This window comes from Schistocerca serialis, chromosome 6, assembly GCF_023864345.2.
Source record: "Schistocerca serialis cubense isolate TAMUIC-IGC-003099 chromosome 6, iqSchSeri2.2, whole genome shotgun sequence".
Taxonomy (NCBI): domain Eukaryota; kingdom Metazoa; phylum Arthropoda; class Insecta; order Orthoptera; family Acrididae; genus Schistocerca; species Schistocerca serialis.
Genome location: NC_064643.1, coordinates 442,802,120 through 442,825,810, shown reverse-complemented (window position 1 = coordinate 442,825,810; position 23,691 = coordinate 442,802,120). Strand labels below are relative to the sequence as shown.

Below are 23,691 nucleotides of genomic sequence, written 5' to 3'. Positions count from 1 at the left end.
ACAAACGTCTCAAAAATGAGACTGACAGGAAGTGCAAAATGGCTAAGCAGGGATGGCTAGAGGACAAATGTAAGGATGTGGAGGCTTATCTCACTAGGGGTAAGATAGATACTGCCTACAGGAAAATTAAAGAGACCTTTGGAGAAAAGAGAACCACTTGTATGAATATCAAGAGCTCAGATGGAAACCCAGTTCTAAGCAAAGAGGGGAAAGCAGAAGGGTGGAAGGAGTATATAGAGGGGCTATACAAGGGCGATGTACTTGAGGACAATATTATGGAAATGGAAGAGGATGTAGATGATGATGATGATGATGATGATGATGATGATGATGATGATGAAATGGGAGTTACGATACTGCGTGAAGAGTTTGACAGAGCACTGAAAGGCCTAAGTCGAAACAAGGCCCGGGAGTAGACAACATTCCATTAGAACTACTGACAGCCTTGGGAGAGCCAGTCCTGAAAAAACTCTACCATGTGTTGAGCAAAATGTATGAGACAGGCGAAATACCCTCAGACTTCAAGAAGAATATAATAATTCCAATCCCAAAGAAAGCAGGTGTTGACAGATGTGAAAATTACTGAACTATCAGTTTAATATGTCACTGCTGCAAAATACTAACACAAATTCTTTACAGACGAATGGAAAAACTGGTAGAAGCCGACCTCAGGGAAGATCAGTTTGGATTCTGTAAAAATATTGGAACACGTGAGGCAATACTGACGCTACAACTTATCTTAGAAGATAGATTAAGGAAAGGCAAACCTACGTATCTAGCATTTGTAGACTTAGAGAAAGCTTTTGGCAATGTTGACTGGAATACTCCCATTCAAATTCTGAAGGTGGAAGGTGTAAAATACGGGGAGTGAAAGGCTATTTACAATTTGTACAGAAACCAGACAGAAGTTACAAGAGTCAAGGGTCATGAAAGGGAAGCAGTGGTTGAGAAGGGAGTAAGGCAGGGTTGTAGCCTATCCCCAGTGTTCAAATGGCTGTGAGCACTATCGGATATCCCCAGTGTTGTTCAATCTGTAGTAGTATAGGAGTTTTGCTATTTGGGGAGCAAAATAACTGATGATGGTCGAAGTAGAGAGGGTATAAAATGTAGACCGGCAATGGCAAGGAAAGCATTTCTGAAGTAAAGAACGTTGTTAACATCGAGTATATATTTAAGTGTTAGGAAGTCGTTTCTGAAAGTATTTGTATGGAGTGTAGCCATGTGTGGAAGTGAAACATGGATGATAAATAGTTTGGACAAGAAGAGAATAAAAGCTTTCGAAATTTGGTGCTACAGAAGAATGCTGAAGATTAGATGTGTAGATCACATAACTAATGAGGAGGTAATGACTAGAATTGGGGAGAAGAGAAATTTGTGGCACAACTTGACTAGAAGAAGGGATCGGTTGGTATAACATGTTCTGAGGCATCAAGGGATCACCAATGTAGTATTGGAGAGCAGTGTGGAGGGTAAAAATTGTAGAGGGAGACCAAGAGATGAATATACTAAGCAGATTCAGAAGGATGTAGGTTGCAGTAGGTACTGGGAGATGATGAAGCTTGCACAGGATATAGAGTAGTATGGAGAGCTGCATCAAATCAGTCTCTGGACCACCACCACCACCACCACCACCACAACAACAACAACAAACAACAACAACAACTTCAAAATTTTCAAAAAAAATTTATTGTTTTTAATGATTCCTTGTAACAGACTGCACAATTGTTTTGAACTTTTCAGTAAAAAGTAACCCAAAAATTTAAGTGAATGTGACTTTTTGCAACAAATGTCATATGCACATTTTCAAGTTGAGGACTCTTCTTACACATTTATGGATATTTAAAAGGCATGTTGTGAAAAACTCAATGGCAATTAACAAAATCTATATTTTTTTTAAAAAAATTGTTGTAGTAGTCACATAGTACCCCTCAGAGGTGTAAACATTACAGAAAATGCGCTGGTTTAGGTAAGATTTTGCTTAAAGTTGTTTTCAGGTTCTGGACCCTACTTATACACCAATAACTATTTAAAACTGAAGTTCATAAAAGTTAACAGTTAATGATTTCTTTTGGCATAAAGTAACCCCCCCTCATAGTCCATGTTGATATTGCTACGGTTAAAGGTCAGGATTTATAAAGAATGTTGAGAGGATTCAAAAATGAGAAGTGGGTTTTGTTGTGAGTTTGTTTAGGAAGTGTGAAAGTGGTACAAAGATGCTAATCAGTCTCCAGTGACAGATATTTCAAAAGACCAGTGTATATTGGAGAATGTGTACTGTTGAAATCTGTTATGCAGTTTCCTGGAAAATTCAGAACACATTACTTCATTTTACAAACACCTTGTATAATGAGCACTGTGGCTAAATGAGAGAAATTGGAACACACGCAGAGCCTTAATGAGAGTCATTCTACCCTGCCAACAGTGGTTCCTTCCAGCACATTGTTAATGAATGGGAGACAGCAGAGTGGAAAAGACAAGGGAACTTGAAGTATCTTTCACCACACATCATAAGATGGCTTGCAGAGTATAGGTGTAGATGTAAATTTCTGAAATGAACCATAAGATCAAATGCAGTAAGCAATTAACCTTGCAAGAAGTATATTATCTGCTGCATTAAGACATGACACAGTACATGTGTAACATGATCTATAGAGAGGTAATCCATTTTCAAATATATTTACTAGTGTCTCTCTTCTGCACTGATGTGAAAGTTGTAATATTTCACACATTGTTACATTTCTCAAATTTGGGGAACTTCATATTTGTATTACACAGGCAGTTGAGAATAAGCCAGACACAAAGGTATGGCAAGGATTATCAGAGAATGAAGCAGTACGGTGATCAGGAGAGAAGACGTGTTGGGGGAACTGAAACAGACATCAACAGTGAATGTAACAGTTGCTGAATTTCTTGAAAACTACAGCATGAATTTTGTTCTTGGTGAATGGGAAACTCTCTCTTCTCCCCCCCCCCCCCCCCCCCCCCCCCAAATACCTTTTCATAGGTGTTCAATATGCCCCCCTTTGAGATACATGGCATATGTCAATGCGGTATTCAAATTGTTCCCACACTGCAGTGAGCATGTCTTGAGTTACAGCTTCTACAGCTGCTTTTATGCGATGTCTCAGTCCATTCACTGTTGTTGGTAACAGAGGCATATAAACAGAGTCTTTTATAAAAATAATCACACGTAGCCAGACCCGGTCACCTTGGAGACCAGTACTGTAAGGCTGAAACATTTGGTCCAGTGTGATCGGTCCATCATTCAGTAATCCTTGGATTTAAAAATTCCCGCACTTCCAGATGCCAGTGTGGCCTCCCTATTGGTAAATGAATTCGTTCAAATCAGTCTCAAACTGTGGTAAAAGAAATTTCTCAAGCAAATCGAGATCTGTGCTTCCTGTAACAGTGTTCTTGGCAATGAACAATGGACAGTACACCTTTCCCCATGAAACTGCATAAACACATTAAATTTTGGAGAGTCCCTCTCACGTTGTACAATTTCATGTGGTTGTTCAGTACTCCATATTCTCACATTATGGCAGTTCACCTTTCCATTTAAATGGAATGTTGCCTCATCGCAAACACTAAGCATGGAAGAAAACTGTCATCCTCCATCTTGGCAAGAAGAAATTACAGAACTCCACATGTTGTTTGTCACCTTCATGAAGAGCTTGCAATAGCTGAATTTTGTATGGTTTCATGTATAAACATCGACAAAACACATGCCAGATGGACACTGGGGCTATGTTGAGCTGTCAAACTGCACGATGAATGGATTTCTGTGGACTCCTTGTGAAACTTTGGCAGATGCGTTCGACATCTGTGTCAGATGCTCAGGGATTGCCTTTACACAAACAACCAGTTTCTCGAAATTGTTCATACCATCATCTAATGCTCTGTGCTGTAGGAGGATCCATACCATACCTAGTATGAAAGTCACTCTGAACAATTATTACTGACCCGCACTGCGAAAAACGTAGAATATAAAATGCTTTCTGTTGTCCTGACACCGTTTTTACTAGAACTGGAGTGGGCCCACACTGCTGCTACCTAGTGGGAACCATGTAAAACTCAAAGAGTTTGCTCTTTCCAACAGCATATTTTTTACACACGTATCTCAAATAACATAATAGTTATGATTTTTTTTTTTAAATTGGATGATTCTTTTTGATACACCCTGTATACTGAAAAACATATTTATGTATTTCAATTCTTCTTACAAAGCAAACATGTTACTGTTGCACAAATTGCATTAAACATGATGTGTGTTAATAAAGCACTTTTATCACAGCTGAGCTATTTTAACATCCCACTGACATTAAGGTCATTATTAATGTAATATTATCTCCAATTGGATGTAGGACGACCAAAGGATTTGCTGTAGTCCTGAGATGGAATTATCCCTGTATTTACATAATAATGATTAAGGAAACAACAGAAAACAAAAATCTTTATTGTTTGGTCATAAGCTGAACAAATCATAGTATGACTACACTGTTATAAATCACAATGGCCAAATGCTTCAATAATGGGATGGGAAACAAGTAGTAACAATGCAGTGAAGCTGCTTTTCCAGTTGTGCGAGTACATGTGAATTATACCTGGGCATATTGTCAGCCTACATTGAGTCAAACATGTATTGTATGACAGTAGCTCTGTCCACACAGAACATCAACTGATGTTTCTTACTTAGCTGAGAAATACTAATTCTGTGTAGAGGAAGTATTCATCAGTCAACATGTGTGTTTCTATCTTGCTTCTGTGTTATGATCACAATGTTCAACTTCTTCTTCCTGTACCTATTAAACCCTCAATTTTTTTCTCCACACAGTAGGCACTTACTTTTATGATACCATTGTGTTCTATCCAAGGTTTGTCTATTACTGTACTGATGCATTTGTATTTTATTCATCCTAAGTCTACTCTTTGTTACAACACTCTTAGAAAATACAACTGGGTGTGGAATAAAATGTACATGTTATCACAAAGACATGAAGTGGTACCTAACAGAAGTGCAACAACATGTTGAAGTATCTGGTTTTTATCTCTTCTTACCCTCCTATGGCCTCCTCCAGTTTCACTGATATAGTGTAACAGTTGTTGTTATTCCGCTTTTCCTGTATTTCTGTTAGTTTTCTTACTCCTCACAGATTGTGCATATTCTCTTAGGTTGCAATGTATTATCATATCTGTATTAGTTGTCTTACAAGGCAACTGATATTGCTGTGGTACAGCACAATTTACTGAGAACCACCATTTTCAACCCTATGTCACTTTATATATAGACTAACAAAACAAAAAAAGTCCCTGTCATCAGTTATTAAAATGATAACATTTCATTATTGATTATCTCTGATGTTGCAGTAAAGTCAGCTTTTATTGTATATTACCATTACAGCAAAGTGATTCTTTCATTGCTGCTTGGCTTAATAACTTTATATTTATAAATGAAAAGCACAAAAATGTGGATATTCCACAGTATTATCATCAATAAATGTTTTTACTTGAAAGACACAAACAGTACATCCATACAGAACATTCATTGAACCATAGAATCATATACACAAATCACATGAATTATATCCATCCAGATTCACAGCAAAATGTTTAGAAAGTGGAAAATTATAATTTTCTGTATATATTTGAGTTCCTTGCATTAAACTAAACAGAATGAATCACTCTGAATAAATCATATACTGGAACCCAGATTTTACACAATGTTCATCAAATATCCACACAAAACTGTCAACAGAGAATCCATAAGCACAAGTTATCTAGAAACACATCTTTACCAAAGCTTTTATTTTACTTTACTAATAAGTTAACTGTGAATGTATCAAAAACAATACTCACAAGGATAGTATTTCACACAGTCCTTAAAAAAAAAAAAAAAAAAAAAAAAAAAAAAAAAAAAAAAAAAGGATGGAAACTATGTTATAGTTGTTCCAGTTATCTCATATCCGACATGAAAATATATTAATCAAAAAGCATGCATACGCGATGCCCATTGTCGTGGCATCTAATGGCCTAATACTGATCAAACTTTCATAGAGAAAAGTGTTTTTTCTCTTCTATATGATAATTTCTATATTGAAACACAAATGTGCATTTCCTAGTAAACTATGTAGGTGTAGATTTTCTGTCAAAGTGAATTGTACAAACACTGATGCAATAATCAGACAGCATTTTTCAGCAGTGATACAATGCTTGAACAAATTATACTCACCAAAATAATTACGTAGTTTCCAACAACAAACACAAAATATTAAAACATAATCACTGAATTTGATCAATAATTTTACACATTGTATACTGTATTCACATTCACACTGAGCTTTGTTAGACTGCAAGTCTCCTTGTTTCTTAACAATGCACAAAAACTATACACGTGAAACATATTTATGCTCTCTTTGTGTCAGACAGCACCCTCATAATGCTTCCAACACCTCCAACAGCGTACGCCTTTTCATGCCAAAGCAGTAAGTGACCACTGCTCCCTTCTGATGGCATCTCGAAGCCTCTGTAGACGTACTTCATAAGGACATCAATAAGGTCTCTGTCAAGGGCTGCAACTGCTTCTTCTATTTGAGATGACTTGATGGACAATAATACCCTCAATGTCAAATTTAATGCATTGTCCTGTAAAATAACAATAACTTGTAATCGCTAATACACCAGAAAATTCAGAAAAGGAAGGAGAGATGGAGACATGTATGAAAGTTACAGTCTATTTTGGATTTTGCAAAGTTTGCCTTTCCTTTTACAGAGAGGAGGGGAAAATACAGGTAGTCCCTAAAGGTACTTTACAACTTCAATGCTGTATAACTAAACTTGTAATTAAATTAATGAAAAAAAGATTAAGACTGTCTGATGTACCAACAAAAACTTTTTTTTTATGTGTAAGATAATGAATAAATGTTTGCCTTTCCAAGAAACAAGAGCAACATAACTGATAAAAGTTTTTTCTTTGTTGTTGCATAAATGAATCAAAGAATGGGGTCCACACGATATAAGACACAGTTTGTGGCTGGTTTATTGAAATGAAGTCAGACACCCAAGTTCAGAAGAATTTCAAAATATGATACAGGAAACCAACATCCCCTTGGCCGTCCTAAAGAAAATGGCATGTGAAATTCTTGGAAACAGGAAGTCTGGATCTGACGCACCATTTAGGTAGGCCAGCAAGAAGTGAGGAACATAGAATAGAATTTGACAGGCTTTCCTGTGTTCACCACAGAAATCTGTTTGCAAGGCATTAAAAGAACTGCAAGTCCTTCATACAATAGTACACTGGGTGCTCCGAAAGCATCTTCACCATGTCAAAGGACCTAATGTACTGCACACCCATGCACAGTGTTGCTCATTTGAAGGCAAGAATAATGGCAGCTACTGAAACAGATGACTTCATATGTTAGAATGGGCTTGGACAAAGTTGGAATATCAACTAGATGATGTACATGCTGCAAGAAGAGCACACTAACTTTATTAAAGAACCAGAAATTTTTTTTTTTAGTTGATGCACCAGACAACCCAAACTTTACTTTTTTTACCTAAGTAAACATGTTGAGATAAATAAAGTTATGATAACATTGGAGTACCTTTTGTAATTCCCTGTATATTGTTTTTAACCAGCTGAGCTTGTTAGGTGATTCACGATTAGTTCAGCTTTCCACAAATAATGAAGGAAGCATAGATCATTGCACCTTTAAACTACGACTACAATTGGGAGGAAAAAAGGCTGAAACATTACTCAGAATGCATTGATAACGCTGTGAATAGAGCTCCTCCCAAACACAAGTCTGCTCCCGTATCACTGAGCATGAATATAGTGACAATGGCAGTGAGTATAACTGCACAATGATTACAGTGTCTTCAGTCAAATGGTAAGTACCAAGTTAATCTTAATTTCTTGACAAATAATATTTTAGTACTTGGACCATTCTTTTGCCAGAGTGCTGTAGTATAATGAAACGTCAGTTTACATGCAATACTATACGATGAAAACCAATACATTCTTTTTAACAATCACTAAAATAAAAATAGAGCTTTTTCTTAAAACAAAAATGCAAATAAGACTCCCTCCCCTCACACACATATACGAGAAAAATAGTCAGTGCATTTTTATAAGACACCCACCCACATGCTGCCAAGGTTACTTTGAGTAAGCTGTAGAATTTTCGTTGGGAAGCCCTTACACATCCTCCATAGAGACCCGATCTCTTTCCATGTGACTTCCATATTTTTGGAATGCTGAAGAAAGACTTTTGTGGCTGCTGATTTGCTTTGGATGAAAGGTACACACCTGGGTACAGTCATGGTTCCACAGGCAACCACAAACATTTTTCCATGAAGCAACTGACCATTTTGTCTAACAGTGGGAATAGTATATCAATAGTTATGGCGATTATTTTTTAAATAATGAGCAGTTTACTTACTTTTTTGCGTGTGTCTCATTTTCATGTGACTACTCCTTGCAGAAATCAACAGTTCTCTCAGTTGTGAACTTAGTTTTATGCTCAGTGGATCATTTATAAGACTAACCATAATGATATGGGACGAGTTATTTTACATTCATATAACACACTCATAAATAGGTATGGATACATGCTGACAAGGGTCACCCCTCCACCCAATGTGAATTAGTAATCACCAACTACACATTACACAAATATAATGTAACTGGATAATTCTTTTACAGAATAGAAGATGTTGCCATGCTGAAACTTTTTCAGTTTGATTTCAAATTTAACTTTGATGTCTGTCTGACATTTTGTATCAATTGGTATGTGCCATATGGATCCTTCCCACCAACACCAGCTTTTCTGAATTGCGCAGGTGGCAACTTTCCCTGCAATACATCCTATGTTCCCGTAACCCTCCTGGCCTCAACCTTCGTTAGTCACTGTCCTCACCCATCCATCCCCCTCCCTGTTCCCATTCCAGCACTACATAGCTGTTCATTTCATCGCCACACCCAGTCTTTTAATTTATTTTTATTTTATTATTATTATTATTATTATTATTATTTCTCTCATTTCCGCTACTTACCCCCTCTCCCCTCCGCACCTTCTCTCTTACCCTTCGTCTAAACTGCAACACTTCACTGTCTGCCACTCCCACCATACTATCCCTCCCCTCCCCTCCCCAGCCTCCTCCTTACCCCCACCCAGTCACCACTCCCATCATGCACTGGTGCTGCTGCTCGCAGTGTAGTTTCAGCTATCTTAGACTGCAGACGTGTGTGCAAGTTGCGTTTGTGTGTGTGTGTGTGTGTGTGTGTGTGTGTGTGTGTGTGTGTGTGTGTGTGTGTCTACTGCTGACAAAGGCCTTAATGGCCGAAAGCTACGAGTGTGTGAATCTTTTTATTGTGCCTATCGCGACTCAGCATCTCTGCTATATGGTGAGTAGCCACTTTCCTTCTCGGATATTGTTACATTCCATCCTGGATTTTTGATTGTTCAAGTAAATGGTTACTTAGATAAAGCTCTGTAAGTTAAAACACATACCTGAACCTGTAAAAAATAAAAATAAAAACAAAATTCATACAGTTATTGTGAAATTGTAGATTCCATGGCAATTCTTATATCATTGATTGTTGTGGTCAATAGGGTGACATTTAAAACTGACCCCTAAAGGAATCTGTTCTCCTCTGCATATGGTTGCTGAGGGTCATATTTAACTGTACCTGAAACAAGTGGAAGGATAACACATGCTATATAACAGTATGCAATCCCAGAAACACCACCTGTGCCGTGCAAACAGGATATGATGATACAAGATGGTATCACAAGTGTTTTGTACATTAAAGAACAGGTGTCAGGCATGCAGGAAAGCATTTCAACTGTGAATTCCAATCATATCAGACACCCTGTGATGGTTCTGAATTCTTCAATAACCGCTCTGAAGCTGGGAGATGTCCCCTGACTTTCAGGGGATTACCCTTTCAAACAATTTACACAATCCATTCATTAAACAGACTGGTCTATTGTTATCTAAAATATGTGGATCTTTTTTGTGGTCTCGGGATATGGATGATAATACTCTCCAATTATGGGAAGGAAAATTCTCCTTCTTGCCAAATATGACAAAAAATCACGCATGATTGTGAATATTGTCAGGTAGAGAAGCTGTATCTTGGAATACTGCTAAATAATGGTGGAACTACCATTCACTGAATGAGAATATTGCATGGCTCTCGACATTGTGTAGATAATCATAAGTTGCTCCCTCTGCAAAGTGTTTACAAGTCAGGAAAGAAGGTAGTAATTGCTGGATGTGGGTAGTTCGACGTAGCTTACTGCACTGACCAACAGGTCATTGCCAATGTTGCTGCTGATAATATTTCCTGAAGCTGTTGGAGACAGATGATGGCTGCAAATGCAGCAGAACTTCCATAACTGGGAGGATGGATAGTGAACTCGAGTTCCTAGCACTTCTCCTCCTCCCTTTTTGTTGTCAAACACTACACCTTTTAAATGCAATTAAACTGTCAATGAAAGTGTGGAATGTGTGTTGTTGGAGCACTTGTCTATGCTCTCTGATAGCTGCAACTATTCCCTTTAACCAACATGGTACAGATGTTTTCAGTGTAGGGCCTTAAAAATGCAGGGTTTTGTTTCTGTAACATGTAAAATTTTCTTAATAGTTTCCTGTATCACTCCATCAATTTCCTTCTGTTGACTGGTTTCAAATATTGTGCTTCAGCTGAAGGCTTGCCAGTTGGATTTTCTAAGTAACAAACACAGTAAGTATTCTGTTGGTCAGTAGTTCAAGAGGTAGATAATGATTGGAATGTGGCAACAATCACAGAGGCCACTGTGGATGATCCACAAGATCAAGAGGGAAAGGCACCAGCTACAGATTGTACAAGCTATAGTTAATTATGTATATATTGTGAGCTATACTAAAGTTTATTGGGGCAGATGGAAAAGTTCAAACTTCACAGTTACTTGCTCAATTAATTGGGCTCCACTGGATGTGTTTATAATGCATCACAGAAGATTCTGAGTTATGAAGAACTCCAGCAACAGAAAGGTGGGAGGCAAATGTTCCATTACCTTCACTATCTTATGACATGTTCTTTCTCTGCCTGGAGAAACGTGTTGCATATTGTTGCCCCAATGGACACATGAATATAGGCTGCTTCCTGTGCCTGGTGTGCTGTTTAGGAGCATCTGCTTGCTTAATGTATCTGATCATATTAGTCTGCAAACAATTATAGGTGACCTTTTAGCTTCAGTGCAGCTTTTACAATAGACTTGATAGATAACACGGTGTTAATCTTCTAAAAACCCTTGTCACCTGTTGTGCCACACATATATATCACGGTAAGTGTCTTTCAGTTGGCTAAGATTAGTCAGGCAGCAGTTGTTATCGTTATAATTCAATTGCAGGAATGTCAAATCAGATTTTGGGAAAGCAGTGGTGGGGAAAGTGTGTTCGTAAGCTTAACCCCATGTTAAGTGGCCAGACTGGGTTTTGCTTTTGATTTTTTTCTTTTGTCCCAATGGAGGCTTAGTTTCCTGTGGAAGTTTTTTTCATGATTCTTTCTGAAAGAGGAGGTGTTCATGTTGCTCTGTGACATGCAGTCTATGGCTCTTTCAACCCAGTTACTGTGAGGCCACTAATCTGTTCCGTTATAATAAGATGGCACCTTACTAATCTGCTTCATTATAATAAGATGGCACCTTGGCAGGTGTCCTCCTCTCTGGTGATGTTTGGAGGAAACAAGGCATCTCAAGCTACACCAGTGGTATGGTTACCATCAGTGCAATGGGTGTGTGCGCTGAGGAGGTTGGTGTCCTTCCCCTTGGCCACACAATTGGATTAGATACAGGATGGGAGCCGAGAGTTGGAGTCTTACAGAGGCTTGTCACTGTAGCAGTGGATGTAAGCTGGTTCATTAGAGCAAGAGGGAGGGCAAAATCCAAACCTGACACTTAAAGCATCTCACAGATAGGAGAACAAAACCGGTTTGATGTTGCACCTAAACACCTCAACCTTAAACTTCTGGGGTAAAATGTATCTTTCAACAGCAAGGATAAAAGCATCAACATCCAAGTTATTATCTTCTGAATGAGACAGATGAATGGACTTATATCACTCCATGTTTGGTCACATTTCTGCCTCAGCTTGTAACATGATATCTTAAAGATTAGAACAAGAACTATACTAATTAAGCATATAATGACAAATGGTGGTCACTAGCATTTCCCCAAGTTTTTCGCAGGTCTGAACAGCAAGTGATGAATTAGTGTCCAACATTTTGATGAGTAGAGATCAATTCCTCGTCTTTCCCTATTCATCATATGTTCTATGAAGAACAGTGGCTTTACTGTTGTAAAGTATTCTCTACAATTTCTGGCACATAACAAGAATTGCATGAATTGCAAGACTACATTTATTCATACCTGACTAGTGTCCCATGGCATTGGACAAGATGGAAGTAATATTAAATTACCGTTCTCTGCATTAAAACATTTTTTTTTTCCCCTATCAAATCAGATGTCAGTATGGTCACTGGTTCGGGAAAGTCTGTTCCACTTCATAGCCATCAGCCCTCATGACATTCCCTCCAATCAGAAGCTCTCCAAATTAGCATTATACTGCTGTGGCAATAGCTACATTGCATAATTGCCACTGCTTAGGGTCCTGCTGTCTCAGACTAAAAAGGTACCTACTCTTTGGCACAGAGTAGGACTTTGTAGCTCAGGCTTCAGTAATGTGATCACTGTCCTGTCAATGCCCGTGAGGTGACATGATAACCCAGCCAAGATGGATTCACTATCATGCTGGTTTTTGGATGCATTCATAAAACTACACAAATGAATACTGCATAGGATCTTCACAAAAAGTGGAAGGGTTATTCGTCTGCTGCAGGTAGTCCACACTTCTGTAAAATTTGTAAAAGTTATGGAGAACAGACCGTGAATGGGACTGTTCAGTAATTAAACTGAATAGTATCAGAATGAGTTCACAAACAAAGCTAATTCTAAGGGTTGTCCAGACAGTAACCATGTTGTCAATGCAGCAGCTCAATTAGGGTAGGTCTACTTTTACAACAGGCAGGAGTTACTGTGAGACTTTTCTAACCTCCAATGCTGCAGGAGAACGCTAAGAGCAGCCCGCTGCATAAGGAAAATGCAACTTTGATTATACGTTTAGGTATGCAATATTTCCTGTTATAATATATTGCCTTCCATGGTTTTGCAGGCTGACAGTCTGCTTTTACGATGCTGTATTAGAAACAAAAATTTCAGAATGACTTTTTAAATGAAGTATCCTACACAAATATGATAAAACTCACCACATATACCTTAAATCTAGCAAGCTCTTAACACGTGTGGCAGTGAAACAGGTGATATGGCAATCCCGAAATAGCATGTTATGTCAGGAATCAGCAAACAAGAGTAGTGCTGTGTGGATAACAAACCTTTGCCATTGATCCTGATATAAATTTTCAGTCCAGACGACATCACGGACTGATGAACAACACGCTGTTGCCATGAAGACATTTTACAAAAACGATGACAACTATGTGGCTGCGCAGAAAGTATTTTGTGCTCATTAAAATCTCGTGCATCCCACCCCAGTACCGTCTGCACCGAGTGTCAAAGTGTGCATACAAAACTTTGATGAAATGGATGGTACAGTGCGAAAGAGGAGTGGCAGTACAAAACACATGTGCACACAGAGAATGTTGCAAGAGTGGAAGAAGCCTGCAGCCAAAGTGCCAGACATTCCACATGCGAGCATCAAATATTGGATCACAGTATATGGCGAATATTGCACAAGGAACTGCAGTACCACCCATACGAAATACAAGTAGCGCAAAAACTGATTGTGGATGACATCCTAAACAGACTATGTTTTTGCTGGAAATTGTTGGAATTACAACCCAGGCCTCTTCAACAATTTGATCACCAGGCCTTTTCAACAATTTGATCATGAGTGATGATGTAAATTTTTATGGCAGGCTTTGTTAACAAACTAAACTTTAGATACTGGTCACATGAAAATCCTGCAATACTTCATCAAACACCACTTTACAGTGAGTATGATCAGAAAGTGCTAGCGTGGTGCAGCATACCACTGTTTGGAATCATAAGGCCTTTTTTCTTTCGTGGTAATGCTGTTATTGTGAATACAGAATGTTATGTTCACATGTTGCACCATTTACTAGTTCAACAGCTTGCTGATATTCCTGTAATGTAAATACATTCTTCTAACAAAACAGGGGCCCATACCATACCTCATAGCTTTCTATTAACATGCTACAGAATATCTTTTCTGGTCATTCCATTTCCAAGGATGGGGGCTTTTCCTGGCTTCCAAGAACCTCTGACATTTCAGCGTGTAATTTCTTCATTTGGAATCATCTGAAATATGTGATGACCTGGACTGACACACCACACACTATCCAGGAATGGAATGATCACATTCACAAAGAAGTTAATCAAATTCCAGTGCCAGTCCTGCAAAATGTGAGGTCTAACTTCCGTATCACGGTAAATAAATTTGTATCATTGGAGGAAGTTTTAAAATTGCCTATTAGATTTGCATCCACTTTAGAAGACTGTCACAGAATGAGATAGCAAGTGCTCCTCCTCTTCTCATTTAATTTTTCATCATTCATCAGTGCAATCAAGAAATATTTTACTCAAGCGAGCACTTAATCTAGTACAAAAGATGTAAAACGAAAAATAATAATGTATATTGCCACATTAAAAGTGCAAAACTAAAAGTTGTGTGCTATGTTGCAGTCGATGGAGGTGTGGTATAACACAATAAACCACTGTTCCACTTTCTGGCTACTGTGAGTCTCCACATAAAACTGAGGTTCAGTTCTGGAGTAAAAGTCCTATTTTGGACACTGCTGTGTGCAGTTTAAGCAGTTCATTGCCTCTATTCCCCATACAATCACACAACCCCAAAAGTTAATCTCTTCCTAAACCATAGGACAGGTTACAATTTAAAGGTCTGCCAATATCATCAAGATAAAATCAGAGAAAAATTTCACATGAAAATGGCAGGAATCATCAGTGGGTTTACCAGTAGATGTACTGAAGTTACTTGGGAATACCACTGAAAACTTAATTCAGGATGCCTGGATGATTGATTGCACCCCATACCTCACAAATATTACCTGTTCAACAATCATTCCAAAATAAAAAAAATAATAAATAAAACAATTATGTGGAAAAACCAATCTCTCCCATGAAAGACGAATGTGTTGCAACCACATTGTAGCTGTACAACAACATGCAATCAAGCTGTACTCAATCAACCATTCTGGTTAGCATGAGCATTTTGTGAGGTTATGAACACACAAACATTCAAATATTTCTCCACTGAAATGTGAGTTTGAAGATAGCAGACAAACACCCGTATGCTGATGCAACAGGTCAAAGACAATAATACTTGATCATGTTAGGCTTCAAATGCGAAATGGGAACCTCAGATGACGCAAGCTTTACTTGCTGACCTTTTTCCAAGCAACATGACTTTGACCCACACTAGAGCAGATAGATGGATCTTCATTCTGATTCTAATGGCTGTGTTCCTCCTAAACAGATAAGAATAATCATTCCCGTGGCATCTGGGCAATGGTGAAGGAAGAAGGTGGCTGTGGGACAGAAAAAAATTCAACAGTATATTGGAAATATGAGACTGCTGCTGTATGGAAAGTGAAAGTTCACCGGTGCTGTATGGGAAGTGAAAGTTCACCAGACTCTTCATAGACCCTTGGATCTTTTGAGTCTTGGTGCACAAAATTGGGATTTGGCATGTGTGGAATATTTCTAAACTATGCACTTTTCCTCCCCATGATTTTTTACTTTTTTCTCACCCAAAATGCTTGAAGATACCAACCAACTTGGTCATTCATTCTTTTGAAAACCTTTGGTTGTGGCAGACAATTAAGATTTTCATTGAAAATTATGCTCAGGAATCTCACTCAATTAAGCTGAGAAACTGCCTCACATCCATAACTCAAGTAAACTTAAAAGCATCATGATACAGTTAAAACAAACACCGACATACGGCTACAGAAAATTTAAAACCACCGCCCTTCACTCAGTTCTCCAATCTTCTAATCAGTAGCTGTGCTGACCACTAGCAGTCAGAAATGACAGGTGATTACAGATGGATTACCAATGGGGTCCCCAGTTTCAGAAGCCTTAGGAAATATTTATGTAAACCACATTGAACAGATCATTTTCACAAAAATAGTAGCAGATTGGTGTGGCAACAATTCATACCATAGTTCGTGTAATTTTTCCATGGCAATGGCACATGTGCAGGCAAGCATTGTCTTGATGGAAGATTAATTTCTTCCTTGCTAAACCTGACGTTTTTCGCATATCTTTTGTTACAATTTGTCCACGGTTAGCATAGTATTCTCCAGTAATTTTTTGCCCAGTAGGGAGATAATCTACAAACAGAATCCCCTTCACCTCGCCGAGCACTGATGCCATGACCTTTCATGCCGAAGGAATTGTCTTGGCTTTCTTTGGTGGCGGAGAATCAGCATGTTTCCGCAGCTTTAACTGTTGTTTTGTCTCTAGCGTACAGCAGAGCACCCAAGTTTCATCTGTGGCCACAAAACAGGACAAAAAATCTTGTTCATTTCTCCTAAAACAGGCCAAACATTGTTCCGATGGTCCATTCTTATGCGTTTTTGATCCAGCGTCACAAGTCGCGGCAACCATCTTGCAGATAATTTTTTCATTTCTAATTCTTCCTTAAAATGTGATGTACCCTTTCAGATCTGGCAAGCATAAGCAATTTCACACAATTTCAATCAGCAATCCTCCATGACGATTTTGTGCACTTTTGCAATGATTTCTGGAGTAGTGACAGATTTTGGCCGACCACTGCGAGGATAATCATCTAAGCTCTTCCAATCAAATTTAAATTCATTTGTCCACTTGGTGACTGCTGGACATGAAGGAGCAGAGTCCCCCCCCCCACATGTATTCTCAAAATCTGCATGAACGTCCTTTGCTTTCATACCTTTCTTTCTGAAGTACTTACTACTACTCGAATCTCGATTTTTTTTCCATATTCGCAAATCACTATGCGAGAACAACAACAGAGCCATGCCACCACTACAGCTCTCTTCCAAGAGCACTGATGTGGCACGTGTTTACAGGCAACAGTCAAATGAACATCACGTGAACAACTCGTTGTGCTAGCACTGACCTCTTGTGGTGATTCTGAGAGCTTTCCAAACCACACTCATATTAAGAACTATAATGGAGCTATGCAAGATTTATTTCCTGACCTACTCTGATCACGCCAACATAATGTAAATATATAAATCATATAATATATATAATCTACATACCTTAACTTGCTGACTTTTAGATCCTAATGGAGCATTCTTTAGTACTAATTTCAATGCATCCACATAGCGTCCTCTACAAAGTTGTCAAGAAAAATACCCAATGCAGCCATGTTAGTCTATCTACAAATAACTTTTCTCACAGTGGAAACAATTTAAAAACAATTGCAACAGTTGATTATACATATCTCTTAACAAGTCAATGCTGTAGCCATTTTAGATGCTTAATTTTCATTTTTCATTTACATAACAACAAACACAGAAGATAACTACACAGATCCAACAACAAGTGACCCATTGATTCAGAATAATACATGCCTACAACTCTGGAATGAAAAAGGGAAATACGGAAGCATCCGATCCCACCCGTCGGCTTTGACCCATGACGTCACAAATATGGCAGAAACGACCATAAACGACAATTCCAATATGGCGGATATAAAATCATTGCATACGTATCATAAAGACAAAAATACATAGAAAAACAACACACACACAGGTTTCACAAAAAGCCTAATGACTCTAACGGGACAAGCGTGGGAAATTGGGGGTTTTTGGGTGGGGAGAAACTAAATATAAACAAATTTAGCCACCCACCGCCATACAAAACCACGCAAGACGACGAAAAAAATCGACATCACAATACTCACCAAATACCACAAAACACATTATTATCTGGAATCGGACACTTCCCTTGACCTATATAGATCTACAGTAGCTCCCGATCCCATAAATTGGGATCGAACACTTCCCTTGACCTAAATAGCTCAACAGCAACTCCCGATCCCATCTCCCAATACAAAAATCAAAATACACCGCAAAACATTACGAACAAACACTTCCCTTGACCTACATATATCTACAGCAGCTCCCGATCCCATAAATTGGGTTCGAACACTTCCCTTGACCTATATAGTTCAACAGCAGCTCCCGATCCCATCTCCCATTACAAAAATCAACATACTCTACCAAACATTGAGATTGAACACTTCCCTCCAACTATATAGCTCAACAGCAGCTCCAAATCCCATAACTTAGGATCGACCACTACCCTTGACCTACGTAACTCAAAAACATCTCCCAATACGAATACCAATACCAACCTTCACAGCCACAAATTTCAATGAAACACTTCCCTATACCCCAATACACAACACATACGCCAAAAACCAAAAAAAATGAGAACTTACCACAAGAAAGTTCCAGCCTCACAGACTAGATTGGCCACCACAATCACACACAAATGCACACGCGAACATACACATACACCCGCCCACGCACGCACGCACGCACGCACGCACGCACACACACACACACACACACACACACACACACACACACAAAAAAACCAACGAAAAAATACTGAACCAAAAGAAAAACCCAACCCACCCACACCTCAACCCCCTCCCCCCCCCCCCCCAACCCCAAAATAAAAAACCCACAAACAAAAACCAAATGCAACATAAAAAACATCTCAATCACACACTACAACTCAACAAAAACTTCAACAAAATAGATCCTCCACAACTAAAACAAAAAACACACACACTCCCCCCCCCCACCTTAACAAACACTATACAACAAAATAAACCACCCACCCCACCCTGAAGCACAGCCACCCACCCACCTACCCAGCCCACCCTAACTAACCACTTTCGGCCTATACATTTTACCCACAGCCCTTAAGAAAACCCGAACAATACAATAGCCCTCTTGGACACTCTTCTGCCAACAGTACTCATCTAAATGAGACTGAAGGTTGGAAGATCGCCTCTTCCCCCTCTCAAGAACTGACTTAACCGCCCCCCACATCCCCTCTATTGTATTAGTACAAGCCCCTGTCTCATAATTCTTAAAATCTAAACTATGGTTCACTACTAAATGATTAAATCCCCCCTCACCCAACCCCCTATAAGAAGAAAAGGCATCAGAAACTATTGTGGACCCCGGCTCTATATATTCCTCAATTAACCCCACTAATTCAGCCTTTGACCTCCCTTCCACAACCCTAAAAACACATTCGGAACCCCCACCCCCCGGAACAACAGCCCCCCACACCCAAAGACCAGCCACAGACTTCCCCCTCCCATACTTCCTTTTCCCAAACTGTGACTCGTCCACCTCCACAACCACCCCATGCCCCCCCAACTTACCCCTGTACTTAATAAATTCTGAACACACTTCACGACAAAAGGAATACCAATCTAAAACAGTCCTCTCACTCACACCAGTCTCATGCGCGCAAAAACTCTGTGGGGATCTATAGCAAAAATAATATGTAACAAGCACAATCTCACGCATGCCCAATCTAGACTTCTCGAACCAGGTACCGCGCCGTATGGAACGCCATATGTCATCTTTGCGACAGCGCCACATGTAACCGTCCCTGGTCCGAGAGGCCGGAACTTTAACCAATTTCATTGGTTCACGGCACACACCGCACTTCACGACCTCGGCAATTAAGCCAAATAGCTGAAGGAATTTAATCAGCTCTAAAGCTGTGTCCCCCATCATAGCCCTCAACCGAGAACTATTAATCTGGTCTTTCATATCCATTCCTGAACAAAAAACCACAACCGAATACACTTAATAACAAACCCACCCGATGTACAGCAATCATCATTACATTAACCATCACACAAAACCGTTAACTCACTGATACAAACTCCACTTCAAAAAGACGCACGCAGCACTCACCACTGAGCAACAGCAAACTGAGCCCAACACACCACCAGAGGGCACAACAAACAACAACACGACATCTACAAACACGCCACACTCACAAACCAAACTCCGCGCTGTAATGACGTCACACACCACAACACCCTTACGTCACGGGTCAAAGCCGACGCGTGAGATCGGATGTTTCTGTTGACCCTGAAAAAGTTACAAAGGGGTCATTTGTTGCCTACTGGTCTCATGGTCCCAACTTCACTACCTCAGTTTTTGTTCAAATTTTGTACGTAGATATGCCTTTTAGGTTATTCCACAAATTATTGCTTTCCAATATTGGTGTAAGAGCTCTGTATGTCAAAGCTGTCAACATTTTGTGATTAGGAAGGTGATCTCATTCACTGCACAGTTGCACTACATTTGTGAGAGTTGGCACGCTAGTTCGTCAGCTTTGAGGGTACAAGCTACTCAAGTCTTGTAGAGTTTTAATATAGCATTCACTGCAACCAGGGCACTCAAAAGTCATCAAGAACTTTTATCGTAGGGAAAGACATTCAAAGTTCATGTATGACAAGTTTATTTTCTGAAGTAACTGCTGTAAAAAGCTCTGCTTTTGACAGTTTGTTCTATATTATTTTCTTTGTGAGCTCTGCAAAAATTAAGCTTTCTGTAATAGATCTTTCTTGATATAATTGAAGGTAAATATTGATCCAGACTTTTCTTTTTGTTTTATGTTTATCAATTTTCAACTCTTACATCTCATCTCAGAAACACCACCTCTTTTGTTAAGCATTCAGTATTCAAGCGAACAGAACATTATGCCGCATAGACTTCCGAATTTCATTCAAGCATGTTTCAAGTAGCATGGTTCCAAAATTATCCAAGATAGGTTCAACTCAAAATTTCATAAATGAATAAACATAATTGACAATTTTTCTCGTAATATTGTTGCTTAACACTTTAAAATGTATTTTGATGACAAGAGTAATCCCATAATACCCTGCTGAGTTAAAGGTTGCAATTTTTAAAAACAATTGCAAAGAACAGTTTTACATGCAGATTTGTCAGCTTATTTTGAATCAACTGGTAAACTTGCTACGTCTATTTTAGCAATGGTTTGTTTCTGATGCTTAAGCTATCTTCGAGTACAAACTTACATTTGTCCATAGTGGGTTTTTCCACTACAATCCTTAAGTCAATATTATTCGCATCACCATTCACCACTGAGCAACGTGGAGCAGTGGTTGGCACACTAGACTCGCATTCAGGTGGACGACGATTCAAACCTGTGCCTGGCCATCCTGATTTAGGTTTTCTGTGATTTTCCTAAATCACTTCAGGCAAATGCCAGGATGGTTTCTTTGAAAGGGCACAGCCAATTTCTTTCCCCATCCTTCTCTAATCCAATGGGACCGAAGACCTTGCTCTTTGGTCCCCTTCCCCAAATCAACCAACCACCAATTTCTGATAGGCAGACATGTTCAGACACAGGTGTGGAAGTTTTCCAAGGGTCCCCAGAACACTGGTAGTTTGCTTAACACAGATTGTGAAGCTCCAGAGTACGCTGTCTACCCAGAATTACAAAATTTCAGGATGGGTGTCTACTAGATTACAAGCAGAAATTCCATGACTTAAATTGCCTGTTTATTAATGTGCATCAGTCACTTAAAAGAGCATTCTGGAAAATTCTTACGTCTACCCAGAGAGGATGCTTATGGAACTAGTTCCTTTTTTAAAAAAAATTGCCAATCAGTGTTCCAGCAAATAAATATCACTACTGAGTGGCCAGTGGAAGAAATAAAGTGCCACAAGGATGCATAAGAGTAATTAGTGCATCACGTTTCTGAAGTTAAACTTCACAAATGTTACCAACATACCGGTATAGCAACAACTTGGATAGGGTGAAGCAGTTGGGTAAAATTGGATGTGGCTTAAATGTTCAATGAATGACATCACCCGAAAAATCACAAAAAACTTTTTCACCTTAGTTCAAAGTTTCAACAGTCTTGACTTGGGGATTCCTAAAATCCATCTACTGCCTACTGAGAGCTTAACATTTGTGGAATTACCTGCAGTACGTATACATATCCACATACAAAATACAAATAAACTCTCTTGTGGTATGTTGGGGATGGTGTCTAAAATTTTGAACACAACACATGGAATGACTTAAACTTCAATTCCCTGGTTTCACATGGCACTTACATACAATTACAAAATGTTTCTCCTACTGATAAGCTACTCTAAGGAGTATCATACATATTCAGATGTAAAATACTCAAGCTGCAAGAATTTATATTTAAAAGAGCAAACATTTCAACTACAAAAGTGGCCACAGTTGAATAAGTTGGTAAATCTTTCCCTTCAGAACTTTCGGTAGGTAGGCCTATTAGAAATTGTTTCCTATCATGAATCACCAATTAACTCTGGGAGTCATTAAAATGTGTATTTTGATCGGTCCTTCTATTGAATCAAAATATATGAAATTGTTCTTTCTGTTCTGTTAACAGGAGATTGCAGGAAGAACCTCTGTTCAGTAAGCCTTCCCCTGCAACAATTATTATTTTTGTCTAGTTTTAATGGTCTGTATGAAAGCAGTAAGGGACTGTAGGATCCACTGCATTTCTAAGCCATTCCTCCAAAATTCATGAATGAAGTATCATACCTTTTTGTGAGGTGTCAGTTATCTTTATCAAGTGATTATCAGTTCTATATCTCTAATATAGACACAGGTGACAACTTGTCTGATTTTTCTTTGAATACATGTTACATAAGTTATTACTTACTGATGGAAGATTAAAGACATTAAAACATAACAAAATTTAATGTCAGTTGCCAATTTTTACACCAAATCTAAACGCTGTCATAACTGTGGCTGGCTACTCAGAAACATTTTCCGGTCATGTGTGGTACTTTGAAATTACATCACTGTTGAAAAATACTACAATTTACATTATTTCCTTGTCTCTACACAGAAAAATGTGATAAACTTGAAGTCGAAATAAGTTTCATCCAGCCTGTCAAGTAACCCACCATTTACAGACATATCTGGTCAGCTACATTATATGAAATAATTTTCTTCACAAGGTTTCAGTATGGTAATGAATCCAACACTTTTGTAAATGCAAATGCAGCACTACTACCAATCTGATTACATCGATCCCCCTAATTAAGATTGGGGCATCGTGACCGTTTCGCTACAACTGGTAAATTTTCCACTTCACGGCAAAGACAAAATTATATAAATTAACAATCTATTGGATTATAGTGGTCGTTTTTATTGAAAAGGATACTGATTCATGAGGCCACCGACTTCTGCTTCATCCGGACCGATGGGCGTTGACTGTAACTCAACTTGCTCTTCCTCTCTATAATTATCCTCGTTGTACTGATCAACATCTATCTTCCGGAACGCAGAACTTGATGTATTTTTCGCCATTACTTCTCGATTACAATTGCAACAATATTACATATAATCTCCCATCAATCAAACATTAAACATGACATCAACAACAACACTCCACGCAACCAGAGATCTGAAAACCACGCCTACGGAGTCAACACAGGTGCAACTTTTATCACCAGCTGGATGAATCATTGGTGATTGCTGTCTTTCAGAAATATAATTCGTATATTATGAACTTATTTTAGATGAAACTACAAGAATGTTT

The 23,691-nt window shown here is 38.8% G+C and overlaps 1 protein-coding gene across 1 annotated transcript; it reads right to left on the bottom strand.

Moving 5' to 3' along the window:
* Positions 1 to 5,902: 5,902 nt before the first annotated feature.
* On the bottom strand, positions 5,903 to 23,569 carry LOC126485170 (actin-related protein 2/3 complex subunit 5-B). The gene is made up of 3 exons (XM_050108850.1): positions 23,314 to 23,569; positions 17,351 to 17,423; positions 5,903 to 6,642 (listed from the first exon to the last, which is right to left on the bottom strand). The coding sequence occupies exons 1-3, from the start codon at positions 23,457 to 23,459 to the stop codon at positions 6,403 to 6,405; spliced, it is 459 nt and encodes a 152-aa protein (XP_049964807.1). The 5' UTR covers positions 23,460 to 23,569; the 3' UTR covers positions 5,903 to 6,402.
* Between the last annotated feature and the right edge of the window lie 122 nt (positions 23,570 to 23,691).

Coding starts and splice junctions, on each gene's coding strand:
- LOC126485170 (XM_050108850.1), bottom strand. CDS start 23,459: ATGGCGAAAAATACATCAAGTTCTGCGTTCCGGAAGATAGATGTTGAT. Junction 17,424..23,313: donor GTCGGTGGCCTCATGAATCA/GTATCCTTTTCA, acceptor ACAACTTTGTAG/AGGACGCTATGTGGATGCAT. Junction 6,643..17,350: donor CTAAAAGTCAGCAAGTTAAG/GTATGTAGATTA, acceptor GTTATTTTACAG/GACAATGCATTAAATTTGAC.